Source organism: Dicentrarchus labrax, unplaced genomic scaffold, assembly GCF_905237075.1.
Source record: "Dicentrarchus labrax unplaced genomic scaffold, dlabrax2021, whole genome shotgun sequence".
NCBI lineage: Eukaryota > Metazoa > Chordata > Actinopteri > Moronidae > Dicentrarchus > Dicentrarchus labrax.
The window spans coordinates 85597-98648 of record NW_026136707.1 but is presented as its reverse complement, the minus strand read 5'-3'; the positions used below and the strand labels follow the sequence as shown (position 1 = coordinate 98648).

Here is a 13052-nt window from a genome sequence, read left to right as displayed (position 1 = left end):
AGAAAAGTGTAAAGTAAATTGAATTAAGTCAGTTGTCTAATAGAACAATGTCCAAGGATCAGAGCAAAACACTGAATTTGTAACAAAAAAAAAGAGGCCTTTTTATATTTTCTAACAGACAGAATTGTATAAAAAGTTCCCTAAACAGGAAATAATCTGCTCAAAATTCATCCAAATCACTTGTTTTACACAAACTTCCTTTGTAAAAAGTTGGGAACCAGTGCTCAGTGTCTGATGATGAGTATTTCTCTGCAAGTTGAACAAGTTTGCAGACTGAGAGGTTGAAGGAGAGAGAATGTGAGTGTGTGCAGCCAGCGCACCGAGCAAGAGTCAGTGAGAGTTATTATTCAACGAACCCAACCACTACTGTGCAGACACTGGCTCCGAATGGTGAAAGATGTCAGCTTCATTATTGTACAGTGTGAGGAAGCGGAGACCTCCATATGTCTGTTTGAACCCAGATGTTGGATTTAGTTCAGTCCTGATCAGAAAAGGTTCATACAGACCTGTTGGGTTCTGTATTTATTCCCCTCTGTGCCGAGGTCCACCAATCACAGTTTCTGGTGCTTTGAGCTTTACAGGCAAATCTTCTGTCCTACTTACGCTGTCTCGGTTCAGACAAGCTTGTTATCCCCTAAAGCCTGTTGTGGTTCCCCAGAGAACCTTATTTTTCCACTAAGTTACAGCACAGCTCACGGCTCCGTCTCCTCGTGTTCTCTTTTCATTTTACAGATACAGTCAGAGGGGCAGGAGAGGAACAGGACAACCTTTTTAAAGCACCAACACTGCGGGGTAAAAGACTCTCTCTGTCACTCAACAGGATCATAAACTAATTTCAGTCAGGACCACTTTTGTCAAAATATCTTATATTCCAAGCAGAATTTTACATTTGGCGGTATGGCTCTGTTCTGGGACCTCCTTGTCCTTCCGTGTGCCTACGTGGAAAACCTTAAGGCAGGGGCACACCTCTGCCCTTCCATGTGCATACATGGAAAAGTTTAAGACAAGGAGAGCAGCAGCAGAGAACAGAACAGAGTGAGCATCAATGGCAATCAGAAAAGGACATTGATTAATTAGAAACAACATAAAAAGGAGGAGCTGGGGTGGAGGGGGGGGCAAAAGGGTTTTAAAGGGAGGCATAGAAAGGAGGCAGGCTAAAGAAATAAGGCGCCATGCATGATGTTTTGATGCTTGAGGAAATCAGGTGAGCTGTCAGCTGACTGTGTATGGTATCCAATGGGAAGCTTAGAGGAATCAGCTGATGTATATTTATGACTAGCTGTGATCGTATGATATAGCTGTAACTGAAAGCTAAGCCTGACTTCGTGCCCTGCCTGAACTAACGCTATGCTCAATGTCTTTACCTGATGTGTGAAAGTCAGAAATTCACTGGAGAATACGAGTGTGTTAATTGAAGGCTTGAAGGTAAAATATAGGTTTGTAGGTTTGAAGAAAAGACGTGTGATGATGGATGTGGTTGGTAATTAAAGATCAGGCTGTTTGACTGAAGATAACACTCTTCCTAAGGCCTTTAGGATTCATCCTCAGGGGGACATGAACGTCTGAAACAAGCTTCTAGTTGTTAAGATATTTCATTCTGAACCCGAAATCACTGCCCAGCACCCACATTATATTAAAGTCCTGTGACATTAACATGAATCAGAAAGTGATCAACAGGAAACGATGTTAACAATCTAAACACATTTAATCTAAATCAAAATCTGATCAAGTGAAAGAAAATCTAATAAAACGGTGACATTACAGGATAGTGTCTCTGTTAAAAGAGTGTTTTTATGGTTCTTTAAACTTCCTGGATGTGGACGTTCAGGTTATAACACGACGAGCGTCAGAGACTCTTTAACAGACTCTATTAACCATTCGAAGTCGCTGTGACGATCAGAGTCTCTGCCTGTCATAACAGTTTACCTCTCAGCTGTTTTTATTCCCTCCGGTGTTTCCTCTTCTCCCTCCTCTGCTCTGATGAAACTCTGCCGTAACAAAAGACAGATCCTCCAACTGAAGTGACCTCGAACCGCCGACAGTCTGCAGTAGCTTTACTGGGGGAAGGTAACTAATTACATCTGCTCATGTGACTGTAATTACGTTGTTTTTTGGGATATTTTTGTCTGTACCTTTTCCTCTTTACTTGATGTTATTCTGTAGTTGGAGCGAGTAATGTGGGTGGGAGGAGTTAATGGATGAAAGGTTCAGTTAACTGTCCATGTTACTGTACTCAGAGGCACCAATACAACCATTTAAAAATACTCCTTTAAAAACGTTTATAAGTAGAAGTATATAAGTATTAATGAGAATAATTTATTCTAAAGTAACGAAAACACAAAGATTCCTATTTTCAGGTGATTACACACAAATGAAAACATGAATATTATATTTCTGCTAATAGATCTTCCTCTCAATGTTACACACTGGACCTTTATGAGAAGTAAAATGTCCCCTGTCGTCCTCCTGGAGTCGTCCCCGTGTAATGACACGTCTTCATGCCCGCCGGTGTGTCCCGACTCCGTCCTCCCTGCTGGGACTTCCGGTCTGCTCTGCTTTTAAAACAAGTTTCCTGAATTCATTTATCTCAAACGAGGCCACACAGAGAGGTTTTCACTGGGTCTCAGAGGCTCTTTGTCTGATTGTGCAGGTTTAGCCAGAACCAGAACCAGAACCAGAGGCGTTTGATGCAGCTTTATACTGAACGTGTACAACTACATATGAAGCCCTGTGGATCCACAGATGTTACAGAACGTATAACATTACATTAAAAGCCTCAACAGCTGAATTCTTCTGTTAAAAGCTTCAAAGATGTGAACTTTTTATTATCTCATGAGGCTTTTATCTCTGCTCTGATGTTCCTTCTTCAGGATATGTGAGGGTTTTATTGTGAAACCAGCTGTGGATGTCAGACAGAGAATAACAATCTGTCAGTGGCAGAAAGACTAACTTTTATTGGCTGTACTTTGACGGGCTCATGTGACCTCGAGGATTAGCTCAATAGCTCGTTTTGTGTCTGTTTTCTCCTCTAATTGTAATTAAAGAATTTATTTCAACCAAACCAGAGTTGCTGATTGATGGAAAGACTGACAGAGACGGTTTTGGTGAGTTTTATTTTGTTTCTCACGGTTTGAGGTCTTTTACACCGACCTGCTGCCGGCTAAAATTAATGAATGGAGTCTGGTGAGCCGCTTCAGTCTGAGACACTGGTGCTCTAGTGCGCCATCTAGTGGCAAATAAATTCTGTATATAATTCAAATGTTCTAATTAATTCAATAGGCTTCATTGACAGGACATTTGGAAAGTGTTGCCGACGCACAATTACTATAATAATAATGTTAAAGAATCAAATGAATAAAACAATGTAAATAAATTGGTTGTATCGTTGTAGTTTCACCAATCATTGCAGCCTCCCATTATATATATATATATATATATATAATTATTAATTATACAAAATCATATGCAATTTTCACTAAAATTATTGCATTTGTTTTTAAAAAGCTGCTGTGAAATGAGACATTTTAGGCCACAAGAATCCCCAAAACAGCCTTAAAAATCCTGAAGGGACTCAAAATCAATCTAATAACAAGTCTCAGAGAAACATTTCTCATATTTATTGACATTGTTGTGAGTTTTTTTGAGGGAAAAAAATCATCTCATTCTTCATCAGTCAATCAGAATCGTGTTTATTGTTAAGTAGGTTTTCACATACAAGGAATTTAGTAAATTGGTGCAAAATAAACAAACAGAAGGATATAAATAAATAAAGATAAAATAGAGACAATAAAAAGAGACAATATATACAAATATATGTAACCACCTGAACTGTACCTCAACATTTAAATAAGAATAAATATACTTTTCATAAATAAAGTGGAAAATAACTGATTAAAGGTTGAATTAGCACTGAAATTGCTAAAAATGTATCTGCATTCATTTTAATTGTTCGGTTGAGTTATCAAATTCTAAAATGTGACAAAAACAGAGAAATCAATAATAAAAAGAATTATTAGTTACACTTAATGTCATTTGGACAAAATAAAAAAAACCTTTTATTCATGTCAGCAGCTCAGAAATAACGACCACAGCAGAGCGCGCGCCGAGGGAACGACTGTCTCCGCCTGCTCAGATCATTCCTGCTTTCCCATCATTCCCAGCCTGGGACTCCTCATTAGCCCAGTTCTGTTCAGAGAGAAGACGTTGGAGGTGGACGGAGATCGTTCCAAGGACGAAGCTGCAGGTTATTCCCAGCTGTGACGGGGGGAAAACCAGGCCAGGCTCACATCCTTCCCTCCAAACCGTCCTCGTCTCCTCAGGACGATACAGACTGAAGTGGGTCAGCTTCCACACACCTACAGTATCTGATATTATAGAGGATAATCAAACACACCAGGAATCCATCCTGTATGCTGTCAGATCTTTATATTTCTTGGCCTGAAGGTGGTGCTAGGGAGTCACTGTCTCCAGTATGTTTAATGGTAATCTGGCCTGTTGAAATATCTACAGTAGCTAAGATACTGAAACATTACAGTGACGCTATAAAAGCTCAGAGAGATCTTTGAGTTACACTTTGTGTGATATAAAAATATTGTTTTGGTTGTCTGAAGGTGAAATGTTGCTCTTTAAGGAGGACTCCTTAAATAATAATATAAATAATAAAATAATATAAACTATTATTCATACATCAATCACATACTGGCATACGTTTACTTCTGTGTATATATTGTCATATATTGTATTTATTGTATTATAAGGTTTATACTTAGGCTCCTATTATACTTCTGTTTCTATTTTCAGTTTACTTATATACCTATACATACATCTTCCATTTCTATATGTATATATAGTGTTAAATGTGGTAATATAATTATTATTTCTATTCTTTAACATCATGTGAGCACCTTGAACAACCGTAACAACTGATCAGGACAGCACTTGCTCACAGGCCTGGCATCGACTTTAACTCCAGTTTGTTAATGACGGAGAATCTCAGGTTCATCGTGACCCTTCAGAGATCGCTGCAAGTCCATGTGTGTCTGGTGTGAACAGCTAGACTGACTCACACGGCCGAAATGAAAAGGGAGTGTTAACCCACTCTGAAGTGTCATACAGGTACAAACTGCTGAGTTTCAATCTAAATATTCACCATTAGGTTAAAAATATACATTTTTTATTATTATTTCCAGACTATTTGGTCATTTTAATCCATTTCTGCAAAAAAATTAAAACGAGTCTCTTTGGTTGTTAAATTGTAATCTTATGAGATATTTTCTTTTTTGAATTTGTGGAACTGCAGATGGTGATTTGTCATGTGGCCTCAAATCACGATGATTGATTTTATTGAAGCTGTTTTCTGCACCAATCAATCAAATATACATAAAAAGCATCAGTACTCTTTAATTCATACCTTCATAGGGATTTCAGTGATATTCCACATATGACACACAGAGATCTTCGGCTGCTGGTGGAAAACACCAGTTCAACCCAGTGGATGATGTTGTTCTGTCCTCTCGGGAATTAAACTACATGTCCGGAGTTTCTTAACATTTATTTACCAGTTCAATTCATTTAACTACATCTATTACGGGCAGCTGCATTACTGCTGTAAAATAACAGAACAAAAACACACATTGTACCAAATAAGTAAAATAATAACAGAAGGGAACCGTTTGACCGTCAGCTCTGGTTCTGGGTCTTGGAGCGGTTACACTTCCGGTGGCGTATGAAGAGACACGATAGTCTCAAAAGAGCCCGGGGTCCCGGAACAACCCTCATCTCCGTCAGCCACCCTGGTCGGACAAAACACAACGCGGCCATTAATGGTGTGACACAAACTGTAAACTCCAGAGTAAATGTCTCCAGCTGCTGTTAAAACATCTGTCTGACGTCCAGAGGCTCCGTCAACCTTTCCCTCCTTTATCCGAGTATTGAACATGTATTAATAAGTGCTGTCAGTTAAACACGTTATTAACGGCGTCAAACCCATTTTAACGGCGTCAATTTTTTTATCGCGAGATTAACGTTTGTTTAACTTTGTAGTTTTTTTCACATGCTGTTGCAACGTTAGAAAAACTACAACACCACACCGGATCTAGCCAGACCAGAAACAAACAACAGGCACGCCGCACATACTTGTTTAAGAGTAGTAGACGTTTTTGAGTGGATGGCGAGCGCGAGACGCCGAAATGGATGCCAATAATATTCTGAATGGAAAGTTTACTTTTAAAAAGTTGCCAAATGGTTCCGTTGACAAGAACAAAGTGCTCTGTGTGTTTTGTCGTTGTGAACTGAGCTATCATCGCAGCACGTCCACTTGATGGCCGAGCACACAGCTGATGCGAATTCTCCGCCCCCCCGTCAAAGCCAGGCGACAATGGATGACTTTTCAATAAAAACATTTGCACAAAGCAAGCCGATCCACTTTTCCATGTTGATAAGAGCATTAAAATGAGAAAAAATAATGGGACAAAAAGAAATCAAGGGACATTTAGAATAGATAAAAATGTGCGATTAATTGCGAGTTAACTATGACATTAATACGATTAATCGCGACTAGATATTCGAATCGTTTGACAGCACTAGTATTAATCCATCTGGGCCGTCACCTCGTCTGATTCTGATGTTCCTCCATTTGTGCCAGCTCCTTTTGGGACAGTTGGTCGACGAGCGCCACGCCGATGCAGTCGCTCAAAACATTGACGACAGTGTTGCAGCGGTCTCTGGAAAAAAAAAAAGGTAAATCCCAGTCAGGTACGGAGGCAGAAAATACAGCTCAGCTAAACACTGTGTACTGTCGGTACATTAGGCCCAGTTCAGACTGGAGATTTGCAACAAGATTAAAGTTTATTATCATTTTGTATTTTAGGACGCAACAAATTATATTCAGCTTTATAAAAAACCCTGAGAAGTTGTTGCAGTGGAGATGATAAACTGTCTCGTTGCACTGATGTGAAATGACGCAGCACGAGTGGTGGCAAGTTTCAAATAGTCTCACTGCAAATGTTTGATCTGAACTCAGCTTTAAAGGACCAGTGTGTCAGATTTAGTAGCAAACGTGTAGGAGAAACTACAGTGGCCACGAAACTTGAAAGTCAGTTCTGGGCTACCGTAGAAACAAGGTAGTTCAACATGGCGGACTCCACTAGAAGAGGACCCACTCCTTCTGTAGATAATAACGTCCCATTCTCAGGAAACGAAAACACGATTCATATTTTAAGGTGATTATACACTAATGAAAACATACCTGTGGATATTATATTACATTTCTGCCAATAGATCCTCAATGTGACACACTGGACCTTTAAATTTCATAACATCACTAAAATCGCACTGACTATATTATGTAAAGAAGCTAGCTACTCATTAGAGATTGCCACATTTCTGACTTTAAACTACTGGTAGAAGATCAAAATAGTCTGCTTGGAACAATAATGGAAATATATACCAGATTAAAATCCTTAAAAAGACTCCTTCTACCTCATTAAAACTCCCAGAAACTAGGAATATGCAAAAAATTCCTTCAAAGTTCATTTCTAAAGTTTTCCTGCTGGACACAAAACTGTAAAGTCCATCCTCAGTGTCTGAGCACTAGTGAATCTCACTGTAGAAGCTGCATACTGGACCGGGGTTGACCTCCAAGGTATTTGTGATGTCACAAATCATGCTCGTAGGCCCCGCCCCTTACAATCTGATTTCCAATGAGCTCAGAGAAACTTTCCACTTTCAGCAGGTGAATGTAAAAACAAACTCTGCACAGACCTCAATCAAACATCTCACTGTAGGAACAACAAGAGGAGGGGAGTTTGAACGTACAGCAGCCATTCTACAACCACCAAGATGGACGCTTCCTTTGCAGGTAAACCGACTGCAGACAGAACAAAGAGGGTGGTCACTGCTCCTGTCGCCGGGATCCCTGCGGCTCCTATACTGGAGACTGCTGTTGTCACGCTGCAGAGCAAACACAGAAAAGCTCTTCAGTGAGCAGAGTGGACACAGTAACATCAAACTGTCCTGTGTGATGTACTTTTATTTTGCTCCGGTCGTGACTTACACGATGGTGGTTATCTGGCTAAAGTCCAGATAGATGTTGTTGAGTTGGGCGATGAAAACCACTGCGACCACCTCGTAAAGGGCCGTCCCGTCCATGTTGATGTTGGTCCCGATAGGCAGCATGAAGCGGCTGATCCTGCGGTCGACCTTGTTTTTCTCCTCGCAGCATCGGAAGGTGATCGGCAACGTGGCGGAGCTTGGGAGACACAGTGCGAACCGTTCTTAGTGCGCGATAACGGCATGAACGCACAGAGATAACATCAGAAAGCTCTAAGATCCCCGTCCTACCTGGACGAGATGAGCACTGCGGTCAGTAAGGCAGCAGAAACCCCCTTAATGATGACCCATGGATTGCGTCTCACGCACAGAAGATAGGCCGTTGGTAGAACTAATACTGCGTGGATTATGAGCCTGAAACACACAGTTTAATACTCAATGAGCAAAGGTAGGGCTTAATAAACGCCTTAAATAACAAACCCAAAATGAATCAAGAACAGCTCCCCAGCAATAAGGTATTTTATAAATGGAAAAATCCCATTGGCTTTGTGTAACCCTGCAGCGCTGTGTTATCAGGGACATTAAGTATATCACTAGTTGCTATAAGGGTCTGAAATGCTGCTGAATGTGCAAATAAAATGCATGTATTTTGGTACGAGTGCTAAAGGAGAACATAGAGGAGGACGAGAACATACCCGATGACAACCACCGCCATGAACTTCCCCAGTTTGTAGGTGGTTTCCCAGTCGTGAACCTCGACGACGTGGCTTGCAATCATGAACAGAACTCCCACTGGTAGGTAGCTGGAGGGTACAACACCAGAGAATCAGATGGACGACATGGCAGCTCTCCAAAGGCAGAGCCGAAACATCTCTATCTCCCCCTGGTGGCTGACTGCAGTATAGCTTATAAAGCCTCAATGTTAGCAGATGGGACAAACTAAAAAAGATCTAAGTCGAATACATTTTTGATGATGTCATGATGTTTGTTTATTTTTAGCATCAGTTTGGTTTTAATGAAATGAAATGACTCGTTTCACTATCAGAATTTGATCCATTCGGTCCGATAACAGTTTGAAAATCTAGAAAATCTGCACGATTAAATCGTTTATCCAAACGTAAGTTAACGGAGAGCTGAACAGGAAGTTAACGGGTTGCTTCCTGAGCAGCTTTCACACGAATGAACTCATCGCCTTCGTTCACGACATCCATCTCTTCGTTTCACCTTACCACAAAATCCAGTTGACCACGTTTTTGGTCATCTCGTTGAGGATGATGAAGAAGTACACGAGGGTTTCCCCTCTTTCTTCCATCCTCTTCAGGGTCACTCCGAAGAGGAAGGAGCACACAATCAGGCCCAGCATGTTGACTCCTTCCACGTAGTGACCCACCAGTTGCACCTCTGTGACGTTCTGAAACAAGGCAGGAAAACTCGTCAGTTACAGCGGCCTGAGAGCGACCGAGTGGATCCAGTCTTCAGGCTGACGACGGGGAAGTGCTTTACCGTCTCCACGCTGGAATTTGGGTCGACTCTGTGCCCTTCAAACTCCAGCCTGTCCGTCTTGTACTAGGAGAAGAATGATAATGTAAATATCACACTGTCGCCTCGGTGGAAAAGCCAGGAAATGGTAGCGGTGAACAACATACCTGTTGGAAGCAAGCCTGGATCAGATTCTGCGGCATCATGTTCCTGCAAAGAATCCAGAAAAAGGTCCAAATGAGTCTAAAAGGCTTGTAAAATGTGGACGAATTCATCCTAATCTCAGACATAATGTCGCCCTCGTCCCACCTCACGAGATCCAACAAGGCGTCCACGGTGGAGAAGCTCTCCTCTTCTTCTGCCTCGCTTTTGCCGATGCTGTAAGCAGCTCCGGGCTTCATCAGCAGGACCAGTATCAGTCCTACAACACAGATCCAGGGTCAGACATGAATCCCTGAGTAAACTGGTTTCCAACAACTGATAAACTGCACAATGAACCCACACTGGGAACACAATTTGAGTTTTTTGTGACAGTCTGTAAAGAAATATTAAGTCCAACATATCGAAATAAACAAATTCCTTAAGTAAAGTCTCATTACCTATAGTCACAGATGCAAAAGTCGTGGAGACAAAGTACACTGCCGCACGCATGGCTATCTTCCTGGAGGTGTCAACACTCAGAGCAGAGACTCCTGTAAAGAAATATTAAACATAAAACACAAACTGAAGGTCAGAGGAGTCAAACACGAGTACACATTTACAATACAATTTACAATTTATAATCACGATATAATCACAGTTAAATGGCCTTATGTGTGTAACATGGATAACCTATAACACCTGTGGGCTCACCTGTTATCACACTGGTCACAATGAGAGGAACCGTAACCAACTGAAGCAGATTGATGAGAATTTCTCCCGGAAAGCCGACGTAGAATTGTTCCCGCTCCGACAGGGTGAAGCAGGTTTTGGCAAACAGGCCAAAAAGGATCCCTGTGTGGGACAATAGACATTATATATATATTATAATTATAATTACAAACAAATACTGTATATTTATAAATATATACACACAGCAACAACATATATGATGATGAGTGAGAACACAACAAACACAAATACAGATGTTTTACTGAAGTCACACAGAATTCTTAAATATATCTTCCAGACATGTTTAAAGATGTTAAAATACTCAGAGTAAGAAGTCTAATGTGTTTGTTTTTCTACTGAACCGTTTCATTACATTGATCAATACTCTTAAAGTTGCATATGCTACGTGCTAAGCTAATGTAAGTTGAAAAGACAACCGCATCTTGAAGAAGCAAAGCGTGAGCTAACGAGCTAACGAGCTAGCTCATCCTAGCTCGTTGTATTTGTTCACTAAAGTGAGTTAACGTTAACAATCGGTGTGGATTAGCTAGCTAAGTTAGCTAGTGTTTTTCTGACATATATAAAAGTTAAAAAAGTTAAACGTTTCCACATTTTAAAGGTGGTTAAAAGTTAAAAGCAACATATAGTCACATCAGATGTAAGCTAACTGTAGCAGCTAGTTAGCTGCGTAGCTAACCAACGTCGTGTTTTTACCCTAAAACCTGAAACCTTTGTAATCGCTAACCTCAAACCACGACTGACATTATCTTAAATCCCGTCTCCGGGGAAACACCAACAGTTAGTTAACGTTATGTTTAAATCACCTACCGCGTTGCCACGGCAACATAACGTGGCCAATAAAATGTTCACCTCAACTAATTACGTTAACTTACTTTAAACTAACGTCGCTAAAGCACAATGATTAAACTAATACGGTTTGTTTACAGGTATTAAATAAATGATTTGAGTTGGATAGCTCACTAACTTGCTTTAACTCACCCAGGGCCACAGAGAGCAGGCTGGAGACCATGAAGACGTTCTGGACAACGCAGCTCCGGAGTTTACTCATGTCCACGCAGCATCTTCTGATGGCAGACTCCTCCTGAGTTTCCTCCATCTTTAACCAAACAAATTCAGTTTGAACTGCAAGTTAACGACAAACCGACGCTAGTGAACGTCAGCGATCGGAATAATACGGAGTGAAGAGTCGTCGGTTTGTTCTGCTGTTATTGTTCGAATCCAACGTTTGGATGACGACAAACAGAATGACCTAGAAACTGTAACTCCATATCTATTTATTACTGAAGCTATAAAGCAATAAAAGACCTTTACCTGTTTATTTATCTATATTTATCCTCTATACAGTTATTGTTATCTATTTATATTATATATTGTTTACTGTTGATTGTTTACTTTATATATTTATCCTCTATACAGTTCTCTACATTTATTTTATTTTATTTTTATTCTTAGCTCTACTTTTAGATTTAGATAAGAGTTTATTGTTTACTGTTTATTGTTTACTTTATATATATTTAGCTAAGAGTTTATTGTTTACTGTTTATTGTTTACTTTCTAAATTTAGCTAGGGGTTTATTGTTTACTGTTTATTGTTTACTTTATATATATTTAGCTAAGAGTTTATTGTTTACTGTTTATTGTTTACTGTTTATTGTTTACTTTCTATATTTAGCTAAGAGTTTATTGTTTACTGTTTATTGTTTACTTTCTAAATTTAGCTAAACGTTTATTGTTTACTGTTCATTGTTTACAGTTTATTGTTTACTTTATATATATTTAGCTAACAGTTTATTGTTTACTGTTTATTGTTTACTTTCTATATTTAGCTAAGAGTTTATTGTTTACAGTTTATTGCTTACAGTTTATTGTTTACTTTCTATATTTAGCTAAGAGTTTATTGTTTACTGTTTATTGTTTACTTTCTATAAATAGCTAAGAGTTTATTGTTTATTGTTTACTTTATATATATTTTGAGTTACGAGTTTATTGTTTACTGTTTATTGTTTACTGTTTATTGTTTAGTTTCTATATTTAGCTAAGAGTTTATTGTTTACTGTTTATTGTTTACTTTCTATATTTAGCTAAGAGTTTATTGTTTACTGTTTATTGTTTACTGTTTATTGTTTCCTTTCTAAATTTAGCTAAGAGTTTATTGTTTACTGTTTATTGTTTACTTTCTATATTTAGCTAAGAGTTTATTGTTTACTGTTTATTGTTTACTTTATATATATTTTAGTTAAGAGTTTATTGTTTACAGTTTATTGTTTACTTTCTAAATTTAACTAAGAGTTTATTGTTTACTGTTTATTGTTTACTGTTTACTTTATATATTTAGCTAAGAGTTTATTGTTTACAGTTTATTGTTTACAGTTTATTGTTTACTTTCTATATTTAGCTAAGAGTTTATTGTTTACTGTTTATTGTTTACTTTATATATATTTAGCTAAGAGTTTATTGTTTACTGTTTATTGTTTACTGTTTATTGTTTCCTTTCTAGATTTAGCTAAGAGTTTATTGTTTACTATTTATTGTTTACTTTCTATATTTAGCTAAGAGTTTATTGTTTACTGTTTATTGTTTACTTTATATATATTTTAGTTAAGAGTTTATTGTTTACAGTTTATTGTTTACTT

The 13052-nt window shown here is 38.7% G+C and overlaps 1 protein-coding gene across 1 annotated transcript; it reads right to left on the bottom strand.

The window, feature by feature from the left end:
• Nucleotides 1-5380: 5380 nt before the first annotated feature.
• Nucleotides 5381-11435, bottom strand: LOC127366468 (excitatory amino acid transporter 3-like). Its single transcript, XM_051405406.1, has 13 exons — nt 11398-11435; nt 10381-10521; nt 10128-10220; nt 9838-9949; nt 9696-9738; nt 9553-9615; nt 9279-9460; nt 8745-8852; nt 8341-8463; nt 8054-8248; nt 7816-7950; nt 6609-6722; nt 5381-5792 (listed from the first exon to the last, which is right to left on the bottom strand). The coding sequence occupies exons 1-13, from the start codon at nt 11426-11428 to the stop codon at nt 5708-5710; spliced, it is 1425 nt and encodes a 474-aa protein (XP_051261366.1). The 5' UTR covers nt 11429-11435; the 3' UTR covers nt 5381-5707.
• Nucleotides 11436-13052: the final 1617 nt, after the last annotated feature.